Source organism: Filicampus tigris, chromosome 7, assembly GCF_054856515.1.
Source record: "Filicampus tigris isolate MCC_2025a chromosome 7, RoL_Ftig_1.0, whole genome shotgun sequence".
Lineage (NCBI taxonomy): Eukaryota > Metazoa > Chordata > Actinopteri > Syngnathiformes > Syngnathidae > Filicampus > Filicampus tigris.
The window spans coordinates 9,720,261-9,745,156 of record NC_141223.1 but is presented as its reverse complement, the minus strand read 5'-3'; the positions used below and the strand labels follow the sequence as shown (position 1 = coordinate 9,745,156).

The 24,896-nt window shown below is 40.9% G+C and overlaps 1 protein-coding gene across 8 annotated transcripts in view; it reads left to right on the top strand.

Moving 5' to 3' along the window:
• The window catches only part of ecel1 (endothelin converting enzyme-like 1), a 65,785-nt gene extending 49,287 nt beyond the window's left edge, over positions 1-16,498 (top strand). For 6 of the 8 annotated variants that reach the window (XM_086036628.1, XM_086036626.1, XM_086036624.1 and 3 more), the window contains 9 exons: positions 312-415; positions 1,157-1,215; positions 6,846-6,897; positions 9,152-9,219; positions 9,374-9,498; positions 10,975-11,040; positions 14,748-14,843; positions 14,990-15,066; positions 15,183-16,498. In XM_086036628.1, the coding sequence (XP_085892754.1) occupies positions 312-415; positions 1,157-1,215; positions 6,846-6,897; positions 9,152-9,219; positions 9,374-9,498; positions 10,975-11,040; positions 14,748-14,843; positions 14,990-15,066; positions 15,183-15,282 (747 nt within the window). In that variant the 3' untranslated portion in view covers positions 15,283-16,498. Of the gene's footprint in view, positions 1-311; positions 416-1,156; positions 1,216-6,845; positions 6,898-9,151; positions 9,220-9,373; positions 9,499-10,974; positions 11,041-12,301; positions 12,366-14,747; positions 14,844-14,989; positions 15,067-15,182 lie in introns of all 8 variants that reach the window. The other 2 variants (XR_015087570.1, XM_086036630.1) reach the window with 2 other exon arrangements.
• The last annotated feature ends 8,398 nt before the right edge of the window (positions 16,499-24,896 follow it).

The following is a 24,896-nucleotide window of genomic DNA, read 5'->3' as shown; positions in this document are numbered from 1 at the left end:
AAGTGAACACAGCTGACTTGATTTGCTGCAAATCAAAGCGTCTCATCTCATCCAGCTTTAAATTCAGAGCGGGTGAGGCGCGCAGGCATGGGGAAACCATGCAAACTCCACAGGCCAGCCATGATTCAAAACCTGAACCTTAGAACTGGCAGCATACGTGCTAACCACTTAACACCGTGCTCCCTTGAAAATATATTTTGTGTTTCAAATGTTACATACTGTATATTAAGGATTGTTGTTTTACTATCAGAACTAACTGCTAGGTACTGTATACTAACCAATTGCTGTCATCATATCTTATGGTTTGGCAGTTTGATGTGGACGAGAGAACCTACTTCAAGAACATTCTCAATACCATCAAATTCAACATAAAGCTGTCGGTCAAGAAGATTCACGAAGAAGTAGACAAGACAGTGTGAGTTTCCCCTCTTAGCAATTGTCTCTATGATGTCCTTTTTAGTTTGACACATTTGCGGTTGTGCCATTGTGACAAACAAACAGATTTAAAGTCGACACACACAGCTGGAGAATATCCATTTAGTTACTTATCTACAGCAGCCAGACAGTAGGGACGTTGTGTGAAACATGGAGCTCATTTTTGTAAAATACAGCCGCCTGATACTCCTGGATTGAGTGATTCTCTGCACTGACACACATTATTATTCCAAGATGCCCGGAACAACTGCTCCATTAGCCCACGCTCAATACCCTAAAGAGTTGAATCGCGCACTCCCCCTTTATCACCAAAAAGTGCATCTTTCATCGCTCGCTCTCTCCGTCTTGTCAGTGAGGAATAAATAAATGCTCCTGCTTCTTGTCTTTCGGTCCTCTTCAACGTTACACGGCCCACGCAGAGCCATCAGTCTTTCCCTCCTGGAACAAGGGCATCGCTCACTTCCAGAGTTAGTCATTTGGGGAATTTGGTGGCAATCGATTGGTCTGGCTTCAAGTGGATTAGCATAGAGGAACTGTCCTTGTTTTCAAGTGCAGAGAGCTGTGACTGTGGGATCACAGGCACTGAATGCCTCTCACAAGGGGGTTTTACAGAGATGAGAGAGAGAACATTCGTTCTGGATTCTATTCAGTACTTTTGTGTATGTGTGTCTCTCTCTGCTTGCCTGTGTGTTTGGGGGTTGTTTGTTTGATATCTCCACAGGTGGATTCTCCCCCCACAGGCCCTAAATGCTTACTACCTTCCTAACAAGAACCAAATGGGTGAGTGATTGTGCAAAAACTATGGACAGAAATAGTCATTACATTTGTAGGGCCTGAAATTTGTGGACTGTTTCCACTCTTCAGGCAAGACTTTCTACAAGATTTTGGATTATGTCTGTAGGATTTTTTTACCCATGGATGGCGGCTGGGTGTGGTTAGCACATGCGCGTGACAAAGCCGTTCAAAGCCGGGCTCCGTCCAAAGCTTGCATGTAGATGCTTGCATGGGTTTCCTTTTTTTTTTTTTTTTTCGGCGTCTGCCCTAATTCTCAAAAATTCAGAAAACATTCATATGAGGTTCGTTGAAGATTCTAAATTGTTCTTAGGTGCAAATGTGAGTGTGTGACGCTGAGATTGTGCAGAATCCTCGTACCTCCAAAATCCTCCTCGCTTTTCAGGAGATCCCAAAAATGGCAGAGAGAGCAAGCCATTTTCAACACTTTTGGATTGGTCAATAATTGGCAAAAATAACACCCACATGTGTGCACTGACCAATAATATAGATTTGTGGAAAAAAATTAAAATTGACCAAATTGTGACATAGGATTTTCCGGCTTGATGCCGGAAATGTGAATTGCTATTGAAGTTTGCCATCTCGCTGACAGAAGCCTGTTTAAAATTATAGGCAGATCGTAATATTAACAGTGGTTACCGTATTTTTGCCATGTGTATGCTGTATATTGAGGTCAGGTCAGGCTTCGCTTGCCACAGGTACCATGTAACCTTACCCTACACGCAGACAATGAAAACTCTTTAAAAAAAAACAAACTCCTCCTTACATGCCGTATGCCATGTCCCCAAGGACATCCTCTATGACGAACTCGCCTCTGGCAAAAGACCTTGAGCCCGCCTTTAGCTACGGTACAATGACGTCTGCAAGCACTACATGAAAAGACCGTGGACATAGAAACAGAAAATTGTGAGGACATCGCGGCCAACCACAGCAGCTAGCGCTGCCTGTCCCACAGACAGCTGAAAGAGGGCAGGGACAAGATCATACACAAAAACGAAATGAGATCCAAGTGAAAAGAAAACAAACAAAGAGACCCCACTGCAACCAACCACATCTGCCATGTGTGTGGTAGAAACTCCCACCCTAAGAAATATAGTTGAGTAAACAATGCAAAGGATTTTTTTTCACCGTATGAAGTGCCGTTGTATCATATTCCTACTTGTCTCACAATGTTAAAGCTTGGCTTTCACCTCCTAAAGCAGGGTACACTCCAATTTTTACCATCTTTACCAACCATTTTTAAAATGAGAGCGACCCCATTCATGATGAGGACAAAGCCGGCGTGTGTACTTACTGCTAGTGTGGTATACCCGAGATGACAAGCACAGCACAGCACACACACAAAATGTTGTTTGTCAAAACTGACCAGTGAGGAGCAGCAAGGTGCCACTGGGCAACCAGACTTCCAGAAAATTCAAAGAAGTAGAAACAGAAGAAGTTGACTTAGTTTATCTGATCATCTCAGTGCATTAGATAAGTCTGCTGCTGGTCTTTTTCTTCCTAGGTAGGTCATGTGAGATTCGCAAGCTGAGCCGTGATTGGTCGTTACCTGAGCCCGTTGGTACTGTGATGTCATTTTAAGTTGACAGAAAGAGGCAAAATGGCCACCCCCTGAGGTGTGTAAAAATGTGTGGCTTTTGCAGTTTAATTCATTTTCCAGAAAGGCAATATTAATCAGAATACCGTGTTTGGACTAGTGGTTCTGTATAGAACATATTGTTAAGAACATTTTTGTCTTGACTTCCACTTTAACACACCCCATACCATAGGACAGGAGGTCAGGATAGTCTTTTACACATATCCAAGAAATGGGCCTTTGCTGACTTTGATCAAAAGAGGGGGAAATGCTCAAATTGCTGGCTTGTGTGTACCTCACTTTAAAGACCAACAAGCAGTAAAACCTTTTCAATTAACAAATAGCCTCGCTCCGTCACCCCTTCCTTAGTCTTGTCGCTCACTAGGAGGCTGAACCTTCTTTATTGCCTGCCTGCCTTCCTACTGGTTTAAAGTCCTTCACTGAAAAGAAATCAATGGTTTTCTCGTAAGCTGATGTGGTTGTCGGGGGCAGAAGAACCTTGTCCTACACACATTTCTCTCAGTTTGGAAGCAGCCACTTCAGCCAATTTCATTTCCTTCTCTCTTAATTAGTAGCAATTACCGACACTTCTGTTGCTTGTCTACTATTATTCACAATAGACATATTTGCAAGTTCCATAACCTGGTGATGAGAGCATGTGGTTATTAGCACATGTGCCTCCCAGTCCTAGGGTTTGACCTTCGAAATGTGGTCCTACTGTGCGAAAATAGACCATTACATGGACGGGGAAAAAATGGCCTTATAACCATTTTTTAAGGTTTCCCGTCTATCATTTATCACCTACAAAATGGGCGTCCGTCATAAGCGGATAGGTGCATCGGTCCGTCGCGGATCGGTGCATCGGCCCAACTCTAGTTTCTGTCATGCTAGGGTGCGCTAGGCTGGGGACTAGTCGTGGGTGGCCTCTTACCCAAAAGTCAGCTGGGATAGAGTCTAGCTGAGTGGTGGCCAAGTCCGGTCCTCAAAAGCCACAATCCAGCCTGTTTTAGGTTTATCCCTACGGCAACACACCTGTTTCAAATAATCAGCTCATCAGCAAGATTTGCAAAAGCCTTATAATGAGCCAGATGATTTCAATCAAGCGTGTTGCCGTAGGGATGAACCTAAAACAGGCTGGATTGCGGCTCTTGAGGATCGGACTTGGCCACCGCTGGTCTAGCTCAACCTCTACCCCAGTGTTGACAATCAGCACAGAAAATAGATGAATGGAAAATTTGGTGTTTTCATTTGCCACTGTATCAGCCATGTTGAGCAATAATTAAAGAAGTACAGTACTCAACGCTACATGCCCCAGCATCTATTCCAATTCAATTCAAGCATTCTTGAGTGTGGCGCTGCCACCAATAATTTGTGTTATCAGTAAACAGCTGAGTGTACAAGCAAAGCAAGGCTCAAAATAAGTGGTTTCATATCGCAGTTTGCCAGTCAAAACACAATGAATAGCAAAACTGAGAATCCCAGATTCAAGAGACCACCCCGACCACAATGCGCAGAGCTAGCCAGACCTCGCCCCCCCCATCCATGACTAACCCTTCTACGGTTTCCGAGTCTGTGGGACCCGCATCCAGTTTTTATCAAAAGAAAAATGACCCAAGGCATATCGGAAACTTTCTCCTCATGGTGATAACACAGTGCTATGGGATTTTCATTTTTTTTTTTACATTTTAGTTTTATAGAAGGAGTAGCACATTAATTCGTAAATGCGATTTAACAAAGGTAAAGGGCAAATATGACCTATGTTTGCTGTTCATTTTGACTTACAATTGGAATGTAGAAAACATCTGTTGAGTACTTTAACAGAAAATGATTTGATTGTGTTGTTTTGGAAACCCAAAACTCTGGCAGGTCCACCAGACCCATCAACACGGCCTGGGTAACAAAAAAACAAAACAAACACCATACAAGGGTTAATATGTAAAATACAGAAGGGTATCAATGGTCCCTGCGTCTTCAGGGGACAAAATGTTATGTAACTCAGCCTAAAATGTGTTAAGATAACATTTATTTAGGAATCAATAAAGTTCTAAGTGTTTGACTTGGTGAGTGTGTGAATGAAAGAGGGGGCAGCGTGACCTGCGCAACGGGTCGGAAGCACCATAAAAGGGGCCGAGCAAATCAGGCAAATCCCCCTTCTAACTTACCTCCCATACATACACAAACACACACTTTCACAGCGATTCAAACAATTAAAATCATCAAGCGTTTCAGTAGTGCGTGCCAGAGCATTGGTGAGAGTGTTTCAGTACTAGCGTGAGAGCATATCAGTTGTGTGTATAAGAGCAAGAAATTCAATTGTTCATATGAAAGCATTTTATTGTTGTGTATGTGCGCATTTTACAAGTGTTTACATGCAAAAAAAATATTTCAATAGCTATAAGAGCATTTCAATAGTGTGTTTGTGAGAGCTAATCTTGAATTATGTCCCTAACGGCCCCCTCATATTGTACAATAGATAGAAACCTCACAACCCACGTAATTCATGCTGTGTTTATTTTATGGAAATTAGTGCACACCTATCACATTACTCAATTCTGGATGACTCACTCTTCCTTGTCGGAATGAGAGAATAGTGACCATCTTGACTGACCTTATTTTGTTCAACCAGCAATCCAGTTACATTTCCAGTAAGATTCTGCTTAGTGCAATGTTTGGAAGTACAGTACATTCAGAAGTACCCCGGCCATGTTTGGTTTGCACTAGAGCCTGGACTCATAGGCCAAAATCCTGAATCCTGAATCCTTTCGAATGGCTTATTAATCGTACTTTTGCAGGAAAAAGGCATCATAGTAGTCCAAAGTCCAATTTGATCATAATAGAAAATGGAGTGCCTCTAGGGCACAGGCGTCAAACTCAAGGCCCGGGGGGGCAGATCCGGCCCGCGGCATCATTTTATGTGGCCCACGAAGGCCAATCATGTGTGTTGAATTGACATGTTTCTTTGAAATTATGTTCACTGTTAACATAACATATGAGATATTTCAAGCGTTTGTAAGCAAGCCTTCCTTTAAAATAAATTGGAAAATAGTGGAACAAACTATTTACTGGCTTCTGATTTCAAAACTAGTTATCCATCAATTTGTTGTGTATGTGTGATATTCATACGTTTATATGGATTCAGTCATAACGGCCCTCCGAGGGACTCCATCACTATGATGTGCCCCGCGACAAAAATTGAGTTTGACACCCCTGCTCTAGAGTATATCGCGCTTTATCTCCACCATACAATCTGTTGTCCAAAACACTTTATCAAACCTCTTACATACACGTCAACCTACGGAAAGATTTTCCTTTTAAATAACTTAAACTAACATACTTTAACCTCCAGGATTCCTTGCAGTACACTGGACAACAGAAGAAACCAGGATATTTTTACGCTTTTGGTAAAGTTTAAATCCATCTTGTTGTGTTGTACCAGCTAGCTAGCGCTAAGCTACGGTAACCGTCTCTCCGGTCCAGCATCCAAGTTTGCAAACTCCCTTCATGCTAGCAAGGCGTGAGAGGCCAACAGCGAAATAATGACAAAAGTGTTGGTACGCTGCCTAAATGGGCTTTATTGACTGATTGCTTAGCAGTTTGATATAATGCTCATTAGCCGGCTAAACATTTCCATATGTGCAAACACTTCCAGGTGTGGGGTCCCGAAGAGTCCATGTCACACCGTTGCCATCCAAACATTCCTGTGACACCAACATGCTATGATTCAGTCGCACTCCAATCTGAAAATTATGATTCGGCATTTGTTTTGAACAGCCAATTCGCATCGCAATTCGAGTCGCCACCGATTTATGCACTGCCCTAGTTTGCACTAAGTAATTTGCTTTTACCACAAAGTGGCAGTGCCAACATCCCAATCTTTTTCTTTGATCTTGTGTACTTCACCCCCAAATTTTTACAGCCACCTCGTTTTTGCAAAGGATTTTAATAGTGATTTAATAGTGGCGTCCTCACTTTCTACATCTCATATACTGGAGAGCTTGTTTAGAGAGTACTTTAATCATGTTGTGTCTTTATTGTTTTTCAGTTTTCCCAGCTGGCATCCTCCAACCCACTTTGTACAACCCTGAATTCCCACAGTAAGTCTTTGTCCTCCTGTGTGGCTTACATCCCACAGGTACGATACCATCGGCAGTGCCTCAAAAACAAAGGTCATAAAGTCTCCATTATTCTGCCGAACCTCTCCTTCACAAAAGGCCCAGATCCCCAGATTTAATCAATTTAACGAGCCACAGGGTTCAATTAGCGAACAAGGTCTCACAAATGGAACAGGTTTCATTACTAGGTTGCCTCCCTGAATTTCAGTAATTCAAGTAATTGGACAGAACTTGACAGAACCCCACTTTGTCAGTGTCTCATCTATTTATCTCTATTGTTGCTCATCTTGGACTTTCAGATGAATCGCCATAATTGAGAAGTGCAGTATGAATCAGACCAAAGGAACTTTATTTCCACCTTTACATTTAAATCAGAACACGCATTATTTACTATCCAATTGACCCCCGTAGAGATATGAGAGATATTAAATGGCATTAATATCAAAATGTTGGGAAAATAGATGATTACATAGACGGGAAAAAACGGGCTTCTGACTATGCTTAGTCCGAAAAAAAATTCACGCTTCCTGTCAATCGGTTATCGCCTACAGAACCTCCAACAACACGATGATAACACAATAATCTCTCATTTTTGTTTTGGTGGTGTCAATCAAAATTGACCTTTAATATCATTTAAAGGGCAATATCTTTGCTATTTGGGGGATTGGTGCAGGTGTACTTGATGCAACAAGATCAATTGGCATGTGAGAGGAATAAATAATGCAATCTATCTGTTCAAACGTATAGTACAGCATAGTAATAAACTTGGTGTCACTTTAAAATACTGAAACTTGACCTCTTTTTCTAATTATATCTTATGTATCTGTTATCTACCGTTGCTTGTCTCTAAGCTTCCGTTGTGTTTCATTCTAATAATTCTAGTACAGAACAAAAACCCATTTGGAACTTGAATGAGCAATAAGGCATTACAAAGTAAAGCAAGAGAGCAGAAACTGCAGCTAAAATGACATTAAATTCTAAAATTAGAACAATTAATTGCCTGTCATACAGTGCCGGATACTCGTCCTCATTAGGCTACATTTTAATTTGCAAACCATTCTGGCATGGATTCAAGTCAGGGAGCTGGTTTTGGTGCACGGTTTTCAAAAGTGATGCAAATAAATATGTTGAAAACGATAGAGCATTTATAATTCCGTATTTGACCGCTTTGTAAGCCAAATGCTGCTCAAAATGATTTTGATGCAAGTGCAACTATTTTGCAGAGTCCAAATTACTGCACCCTCTTTATTTCTAGAAATCACACACTCACAAAATGAGATCATTAGAGCAAACAGTTTGTGTGCTAAACATTAACATACACTTTTATGTCTTCATTAGTAGAGATCGCCGTTAATTCCACTACCTGCTGCCACGCATGCTGATAAATATTAATTAATGGCTGCGAATGGACCCGTCCCCCTTTCAGGAGTTCAAAATTCCCAAACGCGCACACGCACACCCACGCACACACTTCACTATCGCATCCAGTAATTGAAGCTTCAATCAGCCAGTTAGTTTTAGTGAGGGAGTCCGGCTCATTGCGAGGCAGCGTATCGACTAGCTGTCAGAAAGTCATTTTCAGACGTAGCCATGTGAATAGCCCCGAGTCTGCCCTCGAATTGGACTCCCGTCTTTGCATGAGCTGCAAAGACAGCCCGCTACCAGTGAGGGTCAGCGCTTGGGCAGAGGTGCATGTGTATATTAACGGTGAGGTGTGGTGTGTTGATTTTTTTTTTTCCCCCCAGTAGAATGACATTCCAGGTTCTCAGCTGACATTCTCGGATGTAATTTGTTAAACAGATAACAAAGTCTTGAGCAATATATTGCACGGAAAAATATGTGTTTGTCCAGTCCATTGGTGTGCGTACCTGCATGAGTGGGCTCACTGCGCAGTCCCATTAAATGGCAGGCAGGCACATGAAGGTTTGTCATTACTGCAGCAGCCCCCGCCCCCCAAAAATACGATTAAATCAATGATTTTCTACTGGGTGGAACCTACTAAGTTATAACAGAACATGTGGAATAATAACTTGAAATATATCATAGAATTTTAACTAGTAACCGAAATGAATTGCAACTAAAAACATGAGGCCTACTGTGTCTTATTCACTTTAATCTCTTTTAATTCTATCAGTTCCAGTACCTCTGCTAGCGTAAAAATAGGAAAATTAATACTATTGTCTAAGTTGTATGTGAGTATATGAGTTGTGTAACAAATTTCCATTACTCCTGCTAGGTCTTTGAACTTTGGGGGAATAGGAGCAATCATTGGCCATGAACTGACTCACGGTTATGATGACTGGGGTAAGAATACTTTTCTTCACATGCGATATTCAACAAGCTAGTTGTGATGGGGGAAAATAACTTGAGCTTTTAAGTATACAGAAATATCTATTTACTGTTTCAATCGTGTGCTACATTCTTTCATGGCTTTTCAACAATGATCCCCCATACGTAGGGGGGCAGTATGATCGCCACGGCAACCTCCAACAGTGGTGGACTGAGGACAGCTACAGAAAGTTCCAGAAGAAGGCTGAATGTATTGTTAAACTCTACGATAATTTCACAGTTTACAATCAGAGGGTGAGTTAAGCTTGACCTATCCTTGTCTGTGGTCTTCAAATGGATATTCACTTGCTCAAGACAATTCTACACACAATTCTGCCACAGTTTGTCCTTGACATATAATTGAAGTCTATTGATAACTAAACGCTCAACGTTAGGGAAAAATCTGATCTAAATTGAACATTTTGATGTCCAAAACACAGGTGGTTAGAGGTGGGTCTGAGCGCGATTGCAGTGATACATCATCAAGAAGCGATGACGGATCTTAATTGTCATACCACTACTGTCAGGTTAAAACAGTTTTAACAATGCAACTAAAATTGTTTGTTTGCTTTAGTGGAGAGGGCAATTGCAAACGTCACCTTAAAAGTGCACGCATGGTTGAGGAAAACGACCAAGTATACGCCCATGGATGGATGTTTTAGTTTTTTATAAAACGCCTGGAAGCTTGAAAAATTGAGTGTTTTGTATTTTTGTCTATAAATGTCTATAAAATGCTGATTAGCAGATAAAGACCATCCTGGTTCCGTGAGGTTGCATCTTAGCCAGAACCCCGCTCTCTCTATGTCCTATGACTGTGTGTTTATTTTTGGTTTTGTTTTTTTTTGTTTTTTTTTTTCAATTTCATCTGTCTTCAAGCTAAGTGCTTTTTGTTGTTTCTGTCTCTACTTTATTTTCCAAGGGGGAAAAAAACGAATACCGATAATTGGTCTATAAGAGAAAAGTAACGGCGTCAATTAACATCAAAGATGATAACAAACAATTGGTTACTTATATGCCTAAGCGTGATGCCGCTGAATTTCTTCTCTTGTGATGTCAATGTAAGTGGATCAAAATGCAAATACGGTAGAGCCTCCAAAGTTTGGTGTGTTCTTTTAGACCACCAAGAAGTGGACAGAATCAATCGATCAGTGCCTCTGCTTGTTGCGGCCATGCAGTGCCCTCCATCCTGCCTCGTTTGCGTCAAAGACGCAAGATGCTTTTCCCAGTTACTCACCTCATTATGGTTTCCAAATTACCACTGGCCACTCATTGGTTGAGCAGAGTCATCATTGCTGCTCACTTACTGAGTTGTCATGAATTTAGCATGAAGATTTGATTATGAGATTTAATGTGGCTTCAAACTAGTGACATAGGAAGAGTTTCCCCCTGTAACTAAAGCAGTCGGCCTTTTGTCGGAAAGTTGACCACTATAAACGATGGCAGGTGGGGCCAACCGTGGCAAACCTGATAGGCACGGCGCAGTGAAAAAAGGTGCTCCAGGCAATCGACGGAAATTCTTCCATTCCATTTTTATACAAGTGCATTCTACTTCATATCGATTTAGAGTTGAATTTTGTGCATTTGTGAAGTATTCAGCATGTGAATGAGCAGTTTATTTCCCTTCCATTACCATTGTGGGCACCAGGCATCATTGAGAGCAAAACATTTTATGGCAGCCCATTTAGCATTTTGTGTTGAGATTTTAGAATGCAACATGTTTTCTGTATCTAGGTTAACGGTCGCTTGACACTGGGAGAGAACATAGCAGACATGGGAGGACTCAAGCTGTCATACTATGTGAGTGCTGTTACTCAAGATAAATCTCGTACTGCTGAATCTGATATCAAAGTAATATAAAATGCTGAATATAATCGAGGATATGCATTTTATGCTACATTTATATCAAAGTAATATAAAATGCTAAATAAATGAAGAAATTTGTGGTTTGTAAACCTGGTCCTGATCCGAGCCAAAACCTTGAGTTTTTGGTGGGCTTCAAAGAATTGTAAGGTTTGAAATTAGGCCCTGGCGCTCTTCAAGTAATCGACTGACATCGTGCATGATTCAAAGCGTGTCAAATGTTAATCAGTCTAAGTGGATGTCCATGAACGTTTTGTTTCATTTCAAACACAAAGACAGTTTATTCAGGTCTAGCTAAAAAAAATATAGAAAGTATTCCCATTTGAGAGGCTGAAATTGGAGGATTTGGATTTTTTCAAAATAACATTTAACAAATGGTCCAAAAGCGTCTATTTTTCTTTCCATTTTGTGTGTCGAATAAGCTCACAAGAACCGTGTTTTACTCATATGTCGTGATCATTCTAGCCTTTGAACTTTTAATTACCTGGCTATGTATGCTTTACTGTCACTGTGTTTTATATCTCAACTACAGTTTGACAGTTTGTTTATTTAGTTCTTTGGCCACTGTAGAGAAGCAGCAGTTGAGTACAATAAAAGTTGGTTTACTCCTGAACAATTTGTCCCCCCCCCGCCCCTTCTGCCAAAAGTGGCTAAAAGTCACTCCACACCAAGTTCCTTAGCCAATGACTGCAATGCTGGATGAAGTTCAAGAGCTAAAGACCGACATTGAAGTGGTGGTTGGAGCACTACCATCAGCTTTCTAACTGATTACTTGTTAGAGCCATAAGAAAATTTTGGTTGGTTAAATATTCAACTATTTGTTTTCCATTTGAATAATTTGAATTGACCAGTTACAAATCGTTTGGCTGATATTTGATGTTTTATTTTATCGTTATTTTACTTAAAGTAAAATTAATACGAATATTTAAGTACTTGGGCTCCATTGGTTGTCCTACTTTTTGTCCGTCGTTGAGAAAAGATAGCTGCCGTAAAGTGTGGTGTTGACGTAAGGATAATTTGGAATGCAAGTAGGGCATGGAGCGACAACTTTTTTGACCGTGAATTCGTGTACGTGAATTCGTGTACGTGTATTCGTGCACGTGTATTCGGACGACTCAAGTGGAATTAAAACGAAAACTTTTTTTTGTTCAACTACAACGGCGTTGTTCTTTTGGTGTTGTCGTGGCTGGACCGAAAGGCTCATAAATGGAAGACACGAGTCAGAATGTTCGTGCCCTGCCGACGTAGCGACAAAAGAGACAGTAAGTTGCCGCTACACTTGTCAATTGTCTTTTTGATAGACCAGAATCCTGGGCAAGCAGGTACTTCCCGCGGCAGCCAGTAGGGATTCAGACTCGCCTTTCAACGACTCTGCCACGGCTCCGCTCCCAGGAGCCAAGAAGAAGTAAATATGTCCGCGCGCATTAGCTGATATGTCATCTAAGACAGAAAGGTCCCGCGAGCTATTGTAAGCATGCTTTAATACAACCAGTGGAACCAAAACATGTTTTATTTGCAATTTTTCTTGATAAACCCTATTTTTCCTTCCGACCACCACAGTTACACTGTAATGAGACAGTGGTGCCTTTGTGCAAGGTCATTGAGTGTTGTTTGATGCACAAATTAGTTTAATAAAACCATTAGCTTATATTAAGCAGCACTTACTTGATTGCTCTGTGACAAAGTGCAGGTGGCTGTTTATGTTTCGCTATGTGTGCATGCATCATATGTACAGGGTGAACTGTTGGATTAGTGAAAATATTTTCATTCTCTCTCTTAAGATTTCTGGGCTTTGCTGTCGCTAGTAGAAACAAGCAGCCAAACGGCAAACGAAATGGCCGTACGCCACCAGCCAATTATTTATATACAGTACAATATACTAACAAAAGCCGGACTCGCCATTGCGTCAGCAGTATGTTGGGCGCGGTGAGGGCTTACTTTGCTGCATGAGACGGATCTGCCCCGAAAATGAGTAAAGTTCCCTAAGTCGAGAAATGATAATACAGGGTGTCTCCTTTAGAGCAAAGTATTTCAAAAATGTCTCGTGCAAGTTACACATCGCTGGCATTGGGCTGAAACTCCCCACGTTTAAGTTTCATGTTTCATCACAAATAGATTCTATTTGTCATTCTCCACTAGGGTGTGTTATTTTTACAAATTATTGACCAATATGGTGTTGAAAATGGCTTGCTGTCTTGCATGATACAATTTTAATGGCTCAATAAACACGCCGTTTTTTGGGTCTCCTGGAAAGTGATGCAGCTGAAGATAGGGTATCGTCAGGCCTTTTTGGCCTATGGCGGTCCAGAGGCAGCTGACGGGTCCCGGCAGGCCAAGCAAAATGCTGCTTTGGTGGTCTTTGAGGGAAAAACTGGGGTGTGCGAGTTCATTGAGACCATGGAAGACGACTTCCAGATGACCTTGAGGAAAGAATCAGGTGTCTCAAGATGGGGAAGGAGTTCACCATCAACAACTGTATAAAGTGTCCATGGAGCTTCTGACTTCGACTTGGGAGGTTATGAGTCGGCGAGAAGAATACTTCAAAGACCCCCGCAATTCCACTGATGCACCTTCCTATGAGGAAGCAGAGTCTGGGAACTGAGGTTGGCTCTCCTCTCTCTGGGGTTGAGTTCACCGAGGCGAATAAAACGCTCCTCTGCGGCAGAGCCCCAAGGGTGGATGAGATCCTCTGGGTTGGCAGACCATGGTGGTGGTCGCCCCTTTTTCAAGATGAAGTCAACGCAAAATTTTCTTTACAAGAATATGTTCAATGGAGTCGAAACAAGGCCTTCTGATTACCGTAATATTGCGTGAGTGGAATATGACTTAAGTAGTCAAATCCGTCCGTTGTTGTCCATGTCAGGGGGCGGCCATTTTTTCCGTTGCTGTCAACTGAAAATGACATCACAGTTGCGCAGGGCTCAGGTAATAACCAATCATGGCTCAGCTTCAGAAAACAGGTGAGCTGTGATTGGCCCAATGTTTTTCAAATGATTTTTTTTTATTGCTGATTCGGTGTATACAGAGAAAATTACTATAAGTGTTTTTTTTTCATCTCTTTATTTCATAATATACTGTATATAGTGATCAGATTTAAGTAGGCTTTTCTTTTTTCTTTTTTTTTACCTGTCACAGAATAGCCATCTATCTGTTGAAGAGGTGCCATTTGGAAACACAAAAAGCTCGATTTGCTTGTGTGGTTCACCTCAAGGATGAATTCGGAATGCCCATTTGGAGAAACAGACGCGTTCAATGGATATCCCAAAAACAAGTTACTGTCATGATCGACTGAAAATGCATAACGCTATGGTAATTGAATCCATTGATCCATTTTTTTATCCCGCTTGTCCTCATTAGTGTCATAGGTGAGCTGAAGCCTAAGTGGGGTGGGTATTCCCTGGACTGGGTGCCAGCCAATCGCAGGGCAGCATAGACAAACGACGACTGACACTCAACATTTAACACCTATGGACGAGTCTTCATTTGACTCATGTATGTTTTTGTAACGTGGGAGGAACGCCGCACGGGAGCACCAGAGCCGAAATTTGGAACCGAGTTCTAACCACTGGTACACTGTACTGCCTGTGAATTCAAACATCGGTCTTCTTTTTATACATAACCTCTATCACATTCACTCTGTCCAGGCATATCAAAAATGGGTGAGAGAACATGGCCCAGAGAGGCCCCTACCAGGGCTCAAATATACACATGAGCAACTGTTCTTCATTGCCTTCGCACAGGTACTAAGGCCTCCTGTTCATATCTGTATAATTTTGTTGCCATAGATGCTTCATTTGTCGGAAATTTAGGGATCAATTTGTGCACTTGCAGTTGCAATAAAAAAAAAAAAATACATATCGTATTTAATTCTTCTTCTTTATTTCAGAACTGGTGTATGAAAAGAAGATCTCAGTCGATCTACTTGCAGTTGTTAACGGATAAACATGCACCAGAACACTACAGGTAAATTGAACGCGCCACTTGGGTTCATCAGATCCTTGGAGAATCCTGAATATGTCGCATATGTGCGCATATCTTATACCAATGTATTAAAATAGTCTATATTTCTCACCTTTCAGAGTGATTGGCAGCGTTTCCCAGTTCAATGAGTTTTCCCGCATTTTCCATTGTCCGAAGGGTACTCCCATGAACCCTGTCGACAAATGTTCTGTATGGTGACCTCACTGGAAATGGACTGAATTTGAAAGCGGCCAAAACATATGTTCTCACACACACACGCCTTTTCACCACTAATTCATCACAAGCAGTCAGACCGCATACATCGTACTTGAGGATAAAAGTTCATCTTTTCACATTCATCAGTGCAAACATATTGAATTAGTGATGCTCATTACAGTCATCAGCTGAAGAAAGCATTGTCTACTAACCAAGCTACATGCACATATCATTGACTATATATATATTTTTATATTTTAGATTTTTTTTTTGTTTTTCAAAATCATCTATTTTTGTATTACAGCAAATATACGAGGGCCAAAATGTATTTCAGCTGATTTGGTATTTACCTGAGCAACACACTTCCCAGTAATTTATCCCCTGATGCATCAACTAGAGTATTCTCAGCATATCTCATGATGTGGAAAGATGATTTCAGTGCAGACTGGAGTAGTTGTTTTTTTTCTCATCTGCAATGACAGCATTGTTTTGCATCGCAAAATGTCGCCCCTCTCTCAGTTCCGTACTGTATTCATGTTGACTCTTGCTCTTGTGGTTTACAGCGCAAAGCTCAATGTCATGACCGTTGTATGGTTTGCCCGCATTGTTCTCTTGTTTGAGTATTTGTACCTTTTCAAGCGGCGTCAAGTGTTTTTTTTTGTAAAATGTGAATTCATTATTGACGTTTTTTCTCAGGAAATGTAGCGCCAAAACTCAGTACTGGTACAACACTCACCTTTTCACCAAATTAAGGAGCTGGTATTTGTAAACAAAAACAAAGAAGTTCCCCGCTGGACTTTTAACTCGGACTTACCAGGCAAGCTCATGTAATCATATGAGACCTAGTAAACGTGAGAGGAGCAGTGTGTTCGATCACTTTATACTGTATATTCACGGTCAAATCACAACAAAATAGAACACTAGTGCATATGCACTCAGTACACTAAAACAACTTTCTGGTGGAGATGACTCATGCATTTGTACTGTTGTTTTAAAGAAAAATGCTTTTGTATACCAAACGTGAGCCAGTGTTATTGTTGTGAACTTGGTTTTGACGAAAAGAGCGTGTTCCCTTCCCTTTGACACCAAACATCACAAAGCTCAATGCTGTACACGGATCATTGGTAACTGACTGTACAGCCGCTAGTTCACGTGATTGCTATTGCTTCTTCTCTATGGTTGCTGTTCGATGTTTGAATAAATTCAGACAAATCCTTGTGCCGTGTGTGTGTGTGTGGCTTTGGGTTATTATCAGTGTGTTATCAGGGTATGTGTGCTCCCAGGCTTGCTTCTCTAGCAATGGCCCAGTTCAATCTCAACAACTGGAGAGCTGATGGTGGACTTCGCTATCAGGTGCAGGTTCACTTAATTTGACATTCTCTAAACCTTTGAATACACATGTGCAACTCTTCAATGTTTGAGTAGTTTTCAAAAAGGTAAAGAGGAAAAAATAAGTGTTAGATTTTTATTAGACAGATATTAAACTGACTGACCGACCAACAAATGTGCCGCTTCAATTAGAATTTGTACAAACCTCAATTCCAATGAAGGTGGGATGTTGTGTCAAATCTAAATCAAAACTGAAAAGAATGAATTTCATTAATTAATGTAATTAATGTTCAGACTGAATTTTTTTCGCGGGGGGGGGCATATATTCACTCATTTTGATGCATGCAGCACGTTGTAAAAAAGATGTAAATGGGGCAGATTTACCACTTTATTACATCACCTTTCCTTTTGGAACTGAGGACACTATCTGTAATATTTTTGAAGTTTTATAGATGGAAATCTTTCCAATTCTTCTCAATTTAACGTTGCTCAACAGCCCGGTGTGTCACTTGTCATATGTTGCGCTTCATAATGCACCACATTTTCGGTGGGAGACAGGTCTAACTGCTCACACTCTTTTCCGACAAAGCCACGCTGTTTTAACATGTACATAATAAGCAGCAATGTCTGAAAAAAAAAATCATTACTTGGATTGTTGCTCACATGGTACAGTTTTAACAGAGCTTGGCATTTTACAAAAATTTCTCGGTCTGTTTATCACCTTCCGCCTGCAACTGCTTATCCACCTTTTTGTCCGGCCGGAACAAATAGTAATCGGCTATACGCCGGTCTGACTAGCATTTTCAACGGGCTTCCGTTTGCGTTTCCATCTACAAACCTCGACCAACTTCCACTCGCATTCCCGTTCATATAATAATCGGTGTGTCTAAACGTTTCCCCGCTGTGCAAAGTTGACACAGTATGCTGGGTTTTCGACATATGCTGCTAATGTGTGAATGTGATGATAGATCTTATTGAACTTGACCCATTAGAAAGAAAGAAACACTGTCTAGTCTTGGGAGACACATGGTCCAAACACAGTAGATTGAGCCATTTTAAATACCTAAACAAACTGCTAGCGTTATCACCAAAGCTCTGCTTTCTGAAATTATCCCACATTGGGGTATTAAAGCTAGGTTGTTCAGTGACAATGGGTCACATTTTGTTAATGTCAGCTTAGCAATTATTTGGACATTAATTTGAGAACTCACTGTGCCCTATCTCCCAGCTAGTGGAGGATGCAGTGGAAAGAGAAAATGGCACACTTGAACAAAAATTAGCGAAATGCTCTGAGGAAACAAAATTACCATGAACAAAGGCTCTGCCCTGGGCACTAATGTAAAAAATTAAATGAGCTAACCGGTCTTGTAATCTTACCAGAATCACAAAGACACCCTCCTGAAGTCAGCAGAGGGCTTCCATCACTGGTTCCAATCAGCTGACTGTGGTCATCAAGGACCTCATAAGGAAGAATTAGCGCTATCCCAGGTAGCAAGGCCTGTTCCAGATGTTGCTGACCACCCACATCACAGTTAAAGTTGCAGAAAGACCCACTTGGATTCATGCCATTCACTGCAGGAAAGTGCCAAGTCCAGCTGAGAGGACCAAGCAAAATACAACGGCTGCGGATGGGATGAAATAAGCGCTCTTCTTCGCACATGTGTTGTGCCAAGACACCAACTCATTTTGAGTAAAGAAGCCCCTCAGGGCAAAAGTCCCACCAGATGACATCATGCTGATCAACCACCAAACGCCTCATCTGTTTCATAGAATTTCACGCTGGTTGTTGGCGGGTGACTGAAGAGTGAACAAAGACAAGGTCAACGCGTTCTTACAGGGCACAATAAACCCCTGAGCTGTCAAATACAAATGTGAAAAATAATCTAAATTCATTGCTAAAACTTTGCTGTGTTAACAGAGTTGGAGTTTTAATATTAGACTGCAGCTTTTCTCAGAAACTTAGGACGTAGCTTGAACTGTGAAGGGTGATACATTTGATGGATTGTTTTCTGACATTTTATTTTCTTAATCGTAACATAAGAAAAACGTAATGGGGAAAAAAGAGAACCATGTGATGTTTTAGTCATTTGACAAGGGAGAGATTCCTGGCTGAATGCACTCTTTTTTGTTTTCATTCTTTGTATTAAGATCAAAAAATTAAAGACGGGAGAATCAGATACTTTATTTCGTCATCTCATACGAACAAACAGACATATGCTGGTGATGGCTCTGCCTAAATATTTTTCCACATTTTCCTGATATAAATGCTTTTGATGAAGGTGTTCAAACTGCTTCTTCGGAGAGTGAAACCAGGAGTTGTCTTTGTAACCGGCCACGCCGCAACACGAGAATCCACCCGTTTTCACTCAAACCATTTATCCGGTTTCTCAATCGGTTTGCCGTGGATAAATGGTGATACCTTTGGCGAACGCTTCAGCTTTTGACATCCGGAAAAATGTGTGACATCCTGGTAAATTGTCATATTGTGAATGTTTATACAAATATCTTCCCTCAGGTAATGCACATGCACTGTCATGTTAGCCCAGTGACTGTAAATGCTTCTCCAGGAGGAGGTGATTTTAACTTGAAGCATTTCAATTGTGCAAACAGCTTTGCCCCAAAAGGCATTGTGTTGACAGTCCTGAAGGTATATGCACCCAAAGTCCTGCTCCCAAAGTATTTCCTGTAAATTTAGAAATGTATCTTAAATTTAGAAATGTATCTTATTTTTGGTGGCGGGATACCTCTGATTAATTTATAATGTTTTATCGGCAACGTCACATCAACCATATTTGACAAAGTTCCGTTTTGACCTCTGACCTGTCTGCTGCTTGCGACACGGCCTAGCTGCTAGCAGACCAAGGTTGACCTTGGTGTTATCGGGAAAAGAGGACTTTGTGAAACGTTGGACTATTGCAGCACTTTTATTCATAGCAACACAGCAATAAATGTTTCTATCACCAATTCTGTTGAGAATTAGCAGAGAACCTTGCAATCGACAGCAGCTGCATGTCACTTGTTGATATAGTCTGTGTCAGGGGTAGCCACACTTTTTCAGCCTGAGAGCTACTTATGACATGCCCGAGTCAAAATGATCTACCACCTACTAAAAATGCAAAGCACATTATTTACAAATATATTGAGAATTATTTTTATATGTACCGTGTATGCTGGTGTGCCTTGCATGACTGCATCGAGCTATATAACACAAAACAACAAAAATGTTTTGTAATTACCTTACTCTGATGACTTGCACTGAATGGAATCAGCCAGTGACGCATAGTCCGGACAGTAGCTGCTGATAGCCAGCCTCAAGCAGATTTGCAGCAACAACAATCCGCCCATTCGCTCCATTCGGCGCATATAAAACAAGTCAACTTTTTTTGCACACTGTGCTAATGCTAACAATATTGCTGGCTGTGTGTGACTTAGTATGCCCGATACTGATTCTGCGAAATGGCAAAAAAGTTGACTTGTTTTATACGAGCCGAAATGGAGCGGATGGGCGGATTTCCGGTGCTTCAATCCGCGTCCCACCGCCCCAAACGCATCATTTGCGCCGCCCAGCACGCAACCGCGCCCGCCCTCGCGAACTACATTGACTCCAATTCAAACGCGCCGCCAGAAACACTCCCAATGCAGTTGGTGTGAACGTAGCATGAACGTATCAATACAGTAGTGAGGATGGATGGCGACCTACCTACCCACAATGCCTTTGCGATCGACCAGTCGATCGCGATCGACGTAATGGGCACCCCTGGTCTATGTAATCCAACTGCAGCTGTTAACCTTTTTTTCCCTGAAATAAAGAGACCAAAAATAATGCTAGCTAAAGTGGCAGCATTGTGACTCTCTTGTTTAAACGTGGAGCTTTTTGTCCTTTTTCTACATCAGAATATGGAAGGTAGGTTGATATGGGAACATCCCTTCAGTGTTTTAACAGATGTGATCAAAAGCTATTATTTTGTGTCAATATTTAATTACCACTTGGCCGCTGCTGCAGCTCGGCTTGTCCAACTTCTCAAATCTTGCAAAATCTCTCTTTAAATTGTTTGAAGAGATCTTCTGTTTAATAAATCTGAAATGTCTTGAACATTTAATCACAAAGTCAAAACTCACACTAATCTGAGGCAGAAGAGTAAACTTCTACTTGATTGGTTATTGATTGATTTCTTAACTTTACTGTGGGTGCAGTCATTCATCCAACCATGCGTTCTCTGTGCCACTTATCCTCACTAGGGTCGCAGGAGTCCAATCCCATCTGACTTTGGGCGAGAGGTGGGGTACACCCTGAAATGATTGCCAGCCAATCACAGGGCACATATAGGGAACAAACCCTTCCACTCACATTCATACCTACGGACAATTTAGAGTAGAGAAGGGCAACTGGCGGGCACCTGTGGCTTGTTCCAACACAATTAAAAATATTTACTGTAACTGGGCAGTTTTACATTTAATAAACAGTGTTCACCACTAGATGGCAGACATCACTTCAGAGAAACTCCAATCAAAAGACCTCTATTTCCCCGCCAGAGAAGAAGTGAGAGAAGGTACTGCCGTGTTGCCAGGATTAAATGAGGTCAAGAAAATGGGGTCGTTCAGGTGAAATAGGAAGCAGATTATACTGTGTGTTCACCGAATGTAAACACAAACCTATCTGCCTAGGTTGCTCAGACACTATCAACCATGACACTACAACACAATCAACCATGACACTACAACACAATCTCAAAATACAAAAATAAAATGTTGTTTCTCACAAGAACCAACAGTTCATTTGAAGTGAACCGTTCTGTACTGTACCTGTGTAGACAATTCAATAAAAGATGCATTTTGTTCAGATCACTGTTCACTTTCAAATGTTTTCATCTTTTTTACGTGGCCTCAGGCCTTGTCCACGTAGCCGGAGTTTTTTAACAACCGTTTTCAAAACGCCCGGCTACGTGTAGACAGGTCCTCGGTATATTGGATCCTGCTGGACAGCTCTTCCATCAAAACTTTGAACTATATAATATAATAGCAGCATGTGAAGCAGTGGCATGCAAAGGAGGGGGTCGAGGGGGCTTGGCCACAGGCATTCACCTTAGGGGGGGAACAACCAAAGCAATCCTTCTCTCAACAAATAACTTTTAAGGGGAATCAAAACGTCTTTGGCTGGGCAAGAATAAACTAGACCCATGTGTATAGACCAGACAAATTTAGCGTTGGCACCCCCACACTCGCCATTGACAAAAAATTGCAGGGGCATGTCTTCGAGACGATCATCCAGCATAATAGACGGTGGATGTATATGGACATCGACCAGCATGATTTCCAACTCCCTGCCGACAATCGTTGCTCAAGGCATCATCCGCGTGTGTTGTGAAGACGACAAATAAATAGTCACCCATTCGTAACACACACGCACACGCGCACACACACACACACGCACTCAACACAGAGTAATGGGCTGCCAAGCCACGAACTGTCTGGTGCACTTTGTTTTCCTCTTTGACATACACTGCTCACAAAAGTTAGGGACATTCACCTTTCTGGAGAAAGTTTGAGATGAATCTAAAATGCAATATAACCTTAGTTTACAGGTTATTTTGACCTTCTCTAAACTTTTGAACGGATGGATGGAAGTGTAACTGGTCAGCGTTTCAGTACTTTTGCACAAATTTCTAACAAGGAGCTGAAGGACAAAATGCACAGTTGGTGGTTGATCCATGAATCGATCAGTACATTTTCATAGATGTCTTTTTCTATGACTTTCCGTGACTCTTCCAGTCTCTCTGTATTTCTGCTGCAACCACTCTTCAGTTTAGCAGCCACTTCCCTCTGACATCATGTTTGAAGCCTTGCAATGTTGAGTTATTGTTGATCCATTTTCGTGTGTGTGTGTGTTGTTGTTCTGGTCTGGTCATGTCAAAATGTGAACAGTATTATGAAGAGGACCCCTTAAAACAATTCTAATTGAAGCAGGAAATGTCTTGGTTGACTTGATTCAACCTGTTGTCTTTTTTTGCCGAACAAAACGCACTGAAACATTGAACACCTATAAAGGTTATAGAGCATTTTTAGGCTCATACTGAAATTTCCGACAATATTGCCAATAACCTTGCAATTGAGTGTGGAACTACCTCACAGCTCTGTTGTTGTTGAAGTAGTTAGAGTTGTTGAAATGTACTACTCGATCATCTGATCCCTCTGCAAGTGACTTTCGTCAACAAAAGGAAAGGGCAACAAGGTATGAACCTCACAAACACAAACTCCTACTTTATAACGTGGCAATGTCACAGGAACAAAATGATTAATATATATTCCGAATTCCGCTCACATTGGCATCCGTTTATACCTCACAGGTTTACGGGAAAAAAAAGAAGCTATTTATGGTTTCGTTGCTGGAATCACAGTATATCGCTTTTGTTGGACAACAGCGGCCTCTGTTGGTGCGAACAACAACCTGAGTGTATGTCTGTGGGACTCGAGATTCATTTTTCTGATCACTCACTTTTATTTTTCAAACTCTTGATACTTTCATCACGTTCAACATTTAAATCATTTTGCTACAGAAAGAGTTGTATAACAGCTACATCACCTGAGATGAAGCAACATAAAACGCTTCGCGAGCTCAGTACAGCCTATACTGTTGATAAGAGACAAAGATTATAGCGATTTTGTGTGGCTCCACAATATTGTTATTTCCTTTCGATTTTATTTTATTTCATTTGTTATTTCATCATTCTTCTCAGACCTCATTTTGTTTGCATAAACTACCACTCCCGGGACAAACAAATAGACGTACTGTACAGCAATACACATTTATAATATTGTACATTACTAGTTTGGACAAATTTTATTGTATTTGTATGGTCCAGGCAGCATTATTTTCTCAAACATATATTTGCAATAGAAATATAACAATTGTGTGGTATGTGTGGTGTCCCACTTTGATACATGTATAGTCTGAAGATATTTGCTTGGGTTGAAGTAATTGATACATTTAGAAAAAGTACCATTTATTTTCCAGATTAAATATTTAACACATTTCTGGTAAGATGCTATGCGATCTTCAACCACGTCGCATTTCTAGTCATGAAACAGTGAGGATAGCATGTTAGTATAAAAATATCAAATACTTTGGTCAGGGTTTTTGGAGTGTTTCTTTGTGCTGCATTAAACACTTGGAGCTCTGTTATGTATGTTGTTTTTCAATGTGGCGCTGAGAGAACTTTGACAATCATCTTTCACTGCAATTTCTTCCTTTAAACAATTATCTGTCTGTCCAGTTTGAATGCATTGTTCACAATTTCTGATGTGTACTACTTTTACTTTTTCAACAAAGCCTTTGGAAACCTGTAACATATTCACACCTTCTTGACAAGTGGACGTTTTTCATTATGTTTTTCATTGGTGTTTGAAATTGCACTGCAAAATTCATTTTAAAATCACCTCAACAAATATTTCCAGCATTTTTTTTATAGGTTTGAGTGACCTGCCAATTTACTACTACCGCCTTTCTAACATAATGCTGAAAGATGCAACAAGACAGAAAAGTAAAGGTAAGATGCCCAGAGAACAAAGAAGTCGAGGAAGAGGCCTCTTCACCACAACAGAGCCATTCATAACATTAAACCATGACAGGCTTAAAGTAATGGCCCTTTCGACAAAATGTGTTGAAATCTACATTTCTTGATTGATGCATAATCCTCAAACTATTGCATAATTTTCCAGGTAATTGGTATTGAATTCCATTCAAAATCTGTGGGGAAAACAACCATTAGCTTAGCGCCGTGCCAATAATGCTTGAATAATGACACAATGATGCAGATTCAAAGTGGACATACTATGCAAAATTGGCTTTTTTTTAGCTGCTTGTGGAGTCACTGCCCTCACATTAAGTGTGGATTTACATCATCCAGTAAATCTTATTTGTCTGATTATTTCCAATAATTTCACGGGTAGAGGTTTTTGTGGTGGAGCGCAGGCGAAAAGCAGGGGGAGCCGTGCTAGGGAGTGAGTTGGTCCATGAAAAGTGAAAATCTGCATACATTTTTAACCCCCAAATTATCAAACAAACAAAAACTGCCTTAAAGTGCCAATAAATGCTTTCCACGAAAAATAGGGGTTACTATATTTTGTTTGTCTGAACAGACTTCATTATTACACTGACTGCCTTTTGTAATAATTTTCCTGTCTCTAATGTACCCTATTTAGACTCTATTTTAAAGTGGGGGGTGGGTGGAAAACCAAAGTTGTTAAATAACAGAAGCTCATTTAAAATGATAGTCAGACCGGCCAATAGG